Source organism: Anarrhichthys ocellatus, unplaced genomic scaffold (genome assembly GCF_004355925.1).
Source record: "Anarrhichthys ocellatus isolate YVR2014 unplaced genomic scaffold, GSC_Weel_1.0 scaffold26, whole genome shotgun sequence".
Classification (NCBI taxonomy): Eukaryota; Metazoa; Chordata; class Actinopteri; order Perciformes; family Anarhichadidae; genus Anarrhichthys; species Anarrhichthys ocellatus.
This window is the reverse complement of record NW_022280056.1, coordinates 3,416,428-3,425,152: the sequence shown is the minus strand read 5'-3', so window position 1 is coordinate 3,425,152 and position 8,725 is coordinate 3,416,428. Positions and strand designations below refer to the sequence as shown.

Below are 8,725 nucleotides of genomic sequence, written 5' to 3'. Positions count from 1 at the left end.
CTCCACTGGTAGGGCACCCATGAGGGCACTTCATCATGTTTTCTCCATTGGTAGGGCACCCACGAGCGCACTTCATCATGTTTTCTCCACTGGAAGGACACCCATTAGTGCACTGCATCTCATTTTCTCCACTGGAAGGGCATCCAAGAGGGCACTGCATTATGTTTAATCTACCGCAGGAGAATCCAAGAGGGCGCTTGATTATGCTTTCTCAAAGGCATCCTTGAGGAAACTTGATCATCATTTTTCTGGGGGAGGGCACCCTCGAGGGCACTTTATCGGGGTTTAGCAACCGCAGGGGCATAAAAGAGGGTACTTCATAATGTTTTCTCCACTGGAAAGGCACACTCTAGGGAAGTTTATCATGTTTTAGAGACAGAAGGGGTATCAAAGAAGGCACTTTATCATGATGTCTCTTCTTGAAGGGCACTTTTGCGGCGCTTCATTTAGACATAGGGGCACCAAGGGGCTATATTTACTGAGTCCACCAGTGAAACAGAGCTATTCATTACACTGACCTTAGCGTTTTCAAACGGTTTGGGCTCTTCAGTGCAGTACAGAGCGCCATGACTCCTGAGTCCTGCAGGTCATTGTAGCTCAGGTCCAGCTCTGTCAGGTGGGAAGATTTGGAGCTGAGTACTGAGGCCAGCTGCTCACAGCCTTTCTCAGTGAGCCTGTTGTGACTGAGACTGAAAGACAAATGAAGGAATATCATTTAATTGCTTAATAGTCTATCTAAAAATGTTTACAGATGAAAACCTTTACTTAGTGTAGCATGTTGTTTTATCAATTATCTTTATACAATTTAGTTTGTTCTACTCAACATTCACCTTGTCAGACATAATACTTTCCATTAACATACTTCCTAACATCTATTGTGTTTGGATTTTGGGATTTGCATGATAATGCAGCTGTCATTGAGACTTGATGTGCAACGTAATGCAGTGTTTCACCTCAACACTTCCAGAGAACAGTTCGTGCTCATCAGCCCAGTAGAGAGGATCTCCATTTCTGAGTCTTCAAGACTGGTGTAACTCAGTTCCAGCTCTCGCAGGTGACATGGGTTGGATGTGAAAGCCGTCATCAACTCCTCACAGATTCTTCTAATACCAGGATTTCTGTTGAGTCTTTTGGTACAGAGATGATAAAAAATGGCATTCAATTTAGAAACATGTACTTTCCAGCCGGACCAAACTGACTTGTGATCCAAAGCACACTGACAGCAGCTGCATAAAAGTATGCAGTGAGGTGTTTAACAAACAATTTTACATTGCACAGATATTTGATTCAGTGTCAATATGGTAAATATTGCTTACAGTAACATAGCTTTAACAACAATGATCTATCAACAAGTATTCATACAAAGACAACATGACTGTTTTAGAAGGACAGCTGTTCCTACGGTGTGGATAATGTCTTTATTGAACAAATACATAGTTTCTGCCAAAGGACATAGACGTTACATGTACCTTGTATTCATACTTCAATGTTTTTGGGAAAAACATGTCTGAGACTGACCTGAGCTTCTCCAGTTTAGGGCTGTCTAGCCCAACAGAAAGCAATGAGCATAAGGAATCTTGCAGTGCGTTTCCACTCAGCTCCAGTTCCCTTAGTTTTGAGATGAACTTGATCTTGATAGCTGATGCCATATTTTCGCAGACTGGTTGTGAACCTACATTACCTGAGAAGCTATAAACAAAATGTGAATTTAAAAAAAAAAAGAATTATTGAACTAGGACAAAATGATTTTATGTACTTCACTGCTTCTACAAATACATATCTAGAAGGTACTAAAAAGAACAGAAAAAAAGACAAATAGTATCACAAGAGAAAATATTAAATATAAGAATAATAGTTTTACTAACCTCAGAGCTTCTAGTTTACACTGAGAGTTTAGCAGTCCATCAATCAGGATCTCTGCACCTTTGTCATCAAAGAAATTATTTATCAGGTGCAGTTCAGTTAGCACGGAGTTATGCATTCTTAGAGCTGAGGAGATTGTTGCACAACCCCAAACACCAAGCCACACGCCAGAGATTCTGTGGAAATTAAAAAAAGAATCAAGACCAGATCAAGTTTTAGATGCATGCTATTCATTTGTGCAGGGATGCATTCTGTGTACTTGTGTGTGCTTTATTAAAAAAACCTGCCAGCTAAAAAATGTCAGCTCAAATTGTCAAGTGACAAAATGATTGTATGCAATACAGATATACCACAATAGAAGCAACCAACCCACCTTGCTTTTCTGCTGTTCCTCACGGCTGGGACAAGCCTAAAAGCACCTTTAGCAGATGGTCTGTATTTCTTCAGGTTGAATTCATCTAGAGGCGTATTTGACATCAGAATTGAGGCGGCCAGAGCTGAGCACTGAACAGAGGAGAGCTGTGTTTCTGGATTGTGGTCTGGTTTTAGATACTTGTGCACGGTTTCATGCAGGGAATTGTCTTTCAGCTCGATCAGGCAGTGAACAAGGTTCAGACATCTCTCAGGTGAGCAGTCCCCAAACTCTATTTCTAAAAGACTTGTCCTAATTTCCTCAACAGCTGCAGAGTGGTTCTCTTCCTGCTGAATCAAGCCTTGGAGCAGTTCTTGTGTTGATTGTAGGGACATGCCAATAAGGAACCTGAGGAACATGTCCAGTTCTCCTGTCTTTCTCGGCGTTGAATTAGATATTGCAATTTCCATCAGCTCAGGCAAAGGTAAATCAATTGGATCTGCATCCAAGGTAGACTTGAGCCCTTCCTCTGACCCATTGAGCAGGAATTCTTTGAGGACTGGAGAATCTATCTTTTTACTTGCAAAGCTGCAGTACACATAGAGAGCAGCAAAGTACTCGTGAACTGTCAGATGCACAAAGCAGTAGAGTTTCTTGCGGTTGAACACGCTCTCTTCTTTGAGTATCTCTGTGCACAACCCACTGCGAAGTCCAGCTTTGTGTATGTCGATGCCATATTTTTTCAGTTCATTGCCAGTAAATATGATTTTTCCTTCAATCAGGTGTTCAAATGCCAATCTGCCTAATCTAAAAATGAATTCTTCATTTGACTTCATGATGTACTCTATGTCTAACTCGTACTGGTTGTCGTACTTTTTGGTAGTTACCTGCATTTGAATGCAAAGGAAGTGTGTGTACATCTCAGTAAGAGATGTGGGTATCGTTATGTCTCCATCTTTAGTTCTGTCCATTTTTAGCAGCAAATACTCGAGAACTTTTGCCGCAATCCAGCAGAAGATAGGTATGTGACACATGATGTATAAGCTCCTGGACATCATGATGCTGTCAATTATTCTTTCAGCAACTGCCTTGTCTTCAACTCTGTTCCTGAAGTACTGTTGTTTTTGTGGATCGTTGAATCCTCTGACTTCAGTCCACTTGTATACATGTTTGCGAGGGATGCGCTGAATGTGTCCTGGTCTGGAGGTTATCCAGACAAGAGCGGAGGGAAGAAGGTGCTCCCTGATGAGGTTGGTCACCAGAGTGTCCACTGACGATTTCTTCGTGGCATCCGTCAATAACTCGGTTTTTCCGAAATCCAGTTCAAGCTGGCTTTCATCAAGACCATCAAAAATGAACAGAACTTTGTGATTTTCAAATATTCTGGCAACTGCTACGTCGTTAAGGTTTGGATGGAATTCTCTCACAAGTGACTCAAGGCTATGCTGATCACTGACCAGGTTTAGCTCCCTGAACGGTAGCACAAAGATGAAGTCCAAGTCCTGATTGGCTGTCCCATCTGACCAGTCGAGGATGAACTTCTTCACGGAGACAGTTTTTCCAATGCCGGCAATTCCCTTTGTCATCACGGTCCTGATAGCTTTCACTTTCCTTCTGTCATGCCCGGATGACTCGCTATCTGCTGGTGTACTTTTGAAGATGTCATTGCAGTTGATTTTAATGTCCTCGGCTGTTTGACACCTCACCTTATCTTCAATCTCCCAGATCTCGTGTTCTAAATTGACATGTTCACTCTCTCCTTGTACAATGTGAAGTTCTGTGTAAATCTTGTCCAGTGATTGTATATTCTCATGATCTTCTTCAGTGCCTTCAAACTCATATCTGAACTTTTCCCTCATATATTCTTTGTGCTTGTTGATGACTTCTTTGACGACATCTTCTGCTGCAATGAAAGAGTGCAGTGATGTTTGATGAAGTAATGTTTTCAGCATTTGAACTTATTAATTCGTATTAAAATTGCAACTTTTATCTACAAGCTATGCTCACAAATAGACAGAATATGCCTGGATCAATGTTTTATGGCTGAATAGTTGCTGACATGTTTGCACAAGTAGGTGTATTACTAAACTAATCATTACAAAGATTACATCATCATCATGTTTAGACCAGAACGACCTCACTTACTTTCGCATATCTTTGGCTGAATTTGCTGGAGGATTCTATAGAAAGCAGATTTGGTTGGTACACATCTGATGGTCGTGTAGAGCTCCCTCATCTGGTCCTGGCTGGTCCGGGCTACCCTGATGTTGTCGTACATCTCTCTCTGCATTATCTTCTGCTGAAGCATCTTATCCGCTATTGGCATCACTAAAATGACATCCTGAATAAGCTTAGCCCGGTTTTTGTCCACCCAGTCGGCTTCTTTTAAAAAGAAAACAAACACGTGATGAATGGCCTCTAAAGCATGTGCATGTTTTTGTGATTGGCACCAAGTCAAATCAAGATTGCCGCCATAAACTATAAACTTGAACTCACCTTTCTCCGCTTTTAAGGCCGAATCAGGATCGTGTGTTTCAGTGAGGTTTGTCCCACTCATTTTCCTGTATTTTCCCCTGCCTGAGTGCAGAGCATTGGCTTTCTTTATTGTTGGCTCAGTGAATCTGCCCTTTGGAAAGTATTTAAATATCAACAAGTTGTCTTTGGACCAATACCATGCTCTGCTTTAAACATCGCTGTCCTCAGACAAACTAAACCATCTTTCATTATGTTGTTGCTTTACAATAGACGTCACTGCCTTTGGAAGTAAAAAGACGCTTCTGATCCGCATCCATCTTGTGGTAATTATCAATTTGATACATATTGGGTCAAAAATGTGTTTGATTTGTTACAGTTTCAGAATATATTTTTTCGTATTTACGTATTTAACACATTAACAAAACTTGTTTTGTTTTGCAAGTAAAAGCAGCGTCAGTTTGATCTGTATTTTTTATTCTTAACAACTCTAAAACATTGTAGAAGAAAACATTTGTAAAAAAGCATCTATCTTCACACACACACACACACACAAACAGGCATAGATAGATTCAAATGCGTTGTTTTACCTGATGTAAGCTGCAGCAGGAAACAAGACTGTGTTGTATCTTCAGCGTCTGTGGAGGAATTTTCCTCATGCACAGGAAGCCAAATATTTGGTGGGCGGACCCAACTGTGTGTGTGTGTGTGTGTGTGTGTGTGTGTGTGTGTGTGTGCGTGTGTGTGTGTGTGTGTGTGTGTGTGTGTGGGTGTGGGTGGTTAGGGTGGGACTAAGAAGAATTTTCCGTTGCTGCAAAGATCTAAGTGATATACTACAGTACAGACATAAACAGACACATGATGGCACTGCTTATTAACAGAAATACAAGAACAGACAGTAACAGCAACACCACTTTCACCTAAAAAACACACACAAATATTTACATAAGTCCACACTGACAACTTGACTGGCTTCACATGGCTTCACACTGACGCATATATGAAGATTATATGATGCATGATGCAGAATGATTAGTCTTCTTCAGAAAGAAAGCTGTTTCTATCTTCCTAAAATACACATTATTATTAAAACTGACTTGAATGGCAGATGATGCAAACATCGTGACAAAGTAAGTTTGACTAAACAAGACTTTTTAGTCTTGTGTCGCACCAACAGTCACTAACAGCAGGCCTCTGTGCTAATGTTGTCATGAGGTTGAGGATCTTAGCAACTCTGCTGTCATAGAGTGTATATAGTTTTAATGCTGCTACTACTACTACTTGTTTATATGCATTCAAAAATAAGTAGGTTGTGTTGTCTTATCTGTCATAGGGTATAGGGCATATTTTAGTGGAGGCAGCAGGTAAATTCATCATCTTATTATGGATTTACAACTACCTCTAAAAAGTATTTTGCCCCTTTGGACCAACAAAAAGACTGTTATGTCACCCTTGTAATATGACACATTTACAGTCCAATACATTATCACTGGTGCTGCCAACTGTTTTTAGAACTTTCAAAAGATTCATCAATCATTAGTCAGGTCACAGTAACATTTATGATTTTAACTGGCTGCCAAACATCAAGAGGGCAGGCAGATGCCAGAGCGAGAGAGATTTCTTAGAAATGAAGGTGCCTTCATAGGAAACAATGGGGCTCCGCCTCCAACGCTGCATCTAATTCTTTTTATACATCAATGGCACAGGCAGGCGGACGGGCCAGCTAACTTAACATAGCTGTTAGCTTAGCTGTTGTCAAATTGGCGGGGCAGGACGGCATTCCGCCTAAAGAAAATCTGAAATCTGAACATTTGAGCAGAGAAAAGTTTCTATTTATACCTACAAGTCACCAGGACAGTGGCCATGCCCTTTGCAAAGCCTGGAGGGTAAGAATGTCGTGAGCCAACATATCAGCACTGAAGGGTACACCGACAATATGGACCTTCATCACCAAGGGACAGACAAAGGCAGAAAACTTACTTACTTACTATCCCCCCCTCACAAAATTAAGATGACAAGTAGACCTGAGTTTTTAAGCGCACATTTATGAAAGGGGTAATTCCCTACACATCATCCATTTTACAGGAGGGAAGGGACTGAGGAAGCAGGTCACCATTCTGCCAACACTTCACTTCAAAACTTTAAAGAGCGCATTTGCTCCTTAATCACTCTCTCTGCTCCACCTCTGCTTTTTCTATCTAGCTTCTCTGCACCATCCTTTTTTTTGTTGTTTTTTTTGCCTTTTCCTCACCCTCTTTTCATAAGCTCTCTCTCCTCTGCTGTCAGCTCTAATTAGGTCACTGTGTGTGCCCGGACGTGTGTGTCAGTGTGATTGTGGGTTTGTGTTTTTAAGTGGTCTTAGGAGGCCCATCACTCCGCTGTGGTTCCCCACTGGGTCCTGCTGGTCGAGGGCAGACACACACATACACACAGACTATTGCTGATGCTGCGAGTGGGCATTCGATGTGGGTCTAATGGCTCCCGTTACAGTTGCACTCCCACTCCTTAATACACAGCATAATATCAAACTGTGCCTGGCAAACAGCACGAGCACAACAGCAGACCAAATGTCACAAATGTCGCTGTAGAAACATGCGCACTATCTGGCTTGTGGGAGAGAAAATAACTCTTATGTGCTCCAGAGAATAACGCCCGCAAAACAATAACCAACTCCTGGGTAAGTACACCTCATTATATATTGGGAGGAGCTAAGTATTGAGTGTAACAACCACAAATGCACCACAAGTAAAGTCATTCCACGATACAGTTTAGTTTTGCATCACTTAGAGGGGGAATAAAAAAAAGTGTCCAAGAGAAATATTTCCTTAGTTGTGTCAATAGTGCTTTAATGTTTTTTTGATCTCCTTAGTCACTGTGTATTGTCTTTCTGTTGAGTTTCCACTGCCGTTATATAACAGGTTAAACTTGCCTGATGATTCAGGTCCAGGATCTGATAAGGCCTGGGTCAAGACTCAAATCAGATAAGAGTTAGATTGGTCTGGATACAGTCCAGTTAGTCGGGGTGCACCCTACATACAGTTTATGTGTGTTCAAGGTGGTGCTAATCCAGGTCACACCTACCAGGAGGCAGATTTATCCTTTTTTTCAGTGGTCCTGAACCAGGGGACTAAGTTGGGGGGCTTGCAATCTATGGAATCGCTTGATATTTCAAACTGGATCTCACTCAAACAAAAGACCTGACCTGCATTTAAAAACACTTTCAGTCTCTTTTCTGTACTTCTCTTATGGTTTATTCTGTGTTTTTATAATACCTGCTGATCCAGTTCAGGGTTGCAGGCGGGTCTGGGACCATTAAAGGTCAACTTGTGCCAATCGGACAGGCACTCCGGCACATGGTCACAGACCTTCAATGGGTCGGCTCCAAAACTGGAGGACCAAACCTGACTTTATAGAAAAATTAAAAAAAGGAATCAAAAACAATGAGAAGTATACAAATACACACAAAATCTGAAAGATTATGCACACACAAACAAATACATTCAAGTAAAATCACTTCATTTTACATTGTTTTAGCTCAAAGTATCAGCTCAGGACACACTGTATATCAACTTTACATCGACTCCAACTTGTGATCCGGATTCATACGCCGACTGGATGCTAATCACCTCAGGCTGGATACCACTGTGTGATTTGGGAGAACTGGCCCTTTAAGGTCGAGCTCATGAGTCTCTCCAATTTTGACTGAGTTTTCCCAGCCTCTGTTGTGACCGATAGGGATTGTGTCCTGTCTTCTTCGCTTACACGTACCGAATGTGAGACCTCGCTGCGGAGCGAGGAGACTGTTGACTGCTGCCAGCTGGCAAGAAAGCAGAGCTCTATCAAGCGGGGGAAAGGAAACATCTGGAAAGGCATCCAAGAGCACAATCAGAGCTCAGTATGTACACGTGAAATAAAAGCTTTGCATTGTTTGTCGTGGAGCGTCACTGAGGAAAGGCTGTGTGGTGTCACCTGAAAGAAAACCGCTTCATCAGCCTCAGCTGGATTTAACTGGACAACTCCCTCTGTCTGCTGCTGGGT

At 41.8% G+C, this 8,725-nt stretch overlaps 1 protein-coding gene across 5 annotated transcripts in view; it reads right to left on the bottom strand.

The window, feature by feature from the left end:
* LOC116391629 (NACHT, LRR and PYD domains-containing protein 12-like) overlaps positions 1-5,331 on the bottom strand; it is an 8,407-nt gene extending 3,076 nt beyond the window's left edge. Inside the window, exons 1-8 of one of the 5 annotated variants that reach the window (XM_031862406.1) lie at positions 5,278-5,331; positions 4,712-4,792; positions 4,361-4,597; positions 2,237-4,118; positions 1,866-2,039; positions 1,519-1,689; positions 954-1,127; positions 519-689 (exon numbers count right to left, since the gene is read on the bottom strand). In XM_031862406.1, coding sequence (XP_031718266.1) covers positions 519-689; positions 954-1,127; positions 1,519-1,689; positions 1,866-2,039; positions 2,237-4,118; positions 4,361-4,597; positions 4,712-4,772 — 2,870 coding nt within the window. In that variant the 5' untranslated portion in view covers positions 4,773-4,792; positions 5,278-5,331. Of the gene's footprint in view, positions 1-518; positions 690-953; positions 1,128-1,518; positions 1,690-1,865; positions 2,040-2,236; positions 4,119-4,360; positions 4,598-4,711 lie in introns of all 5 variants that reach the window. The other 4 variants (XM_031862405.1, XM_031862403.1, XM_031862408.1 and 1 more) reach the window with 4 other exon arrangements.
* Between the last annotated feature and the right edge of the window lie 3,394 nt (positions 5,332-8,725).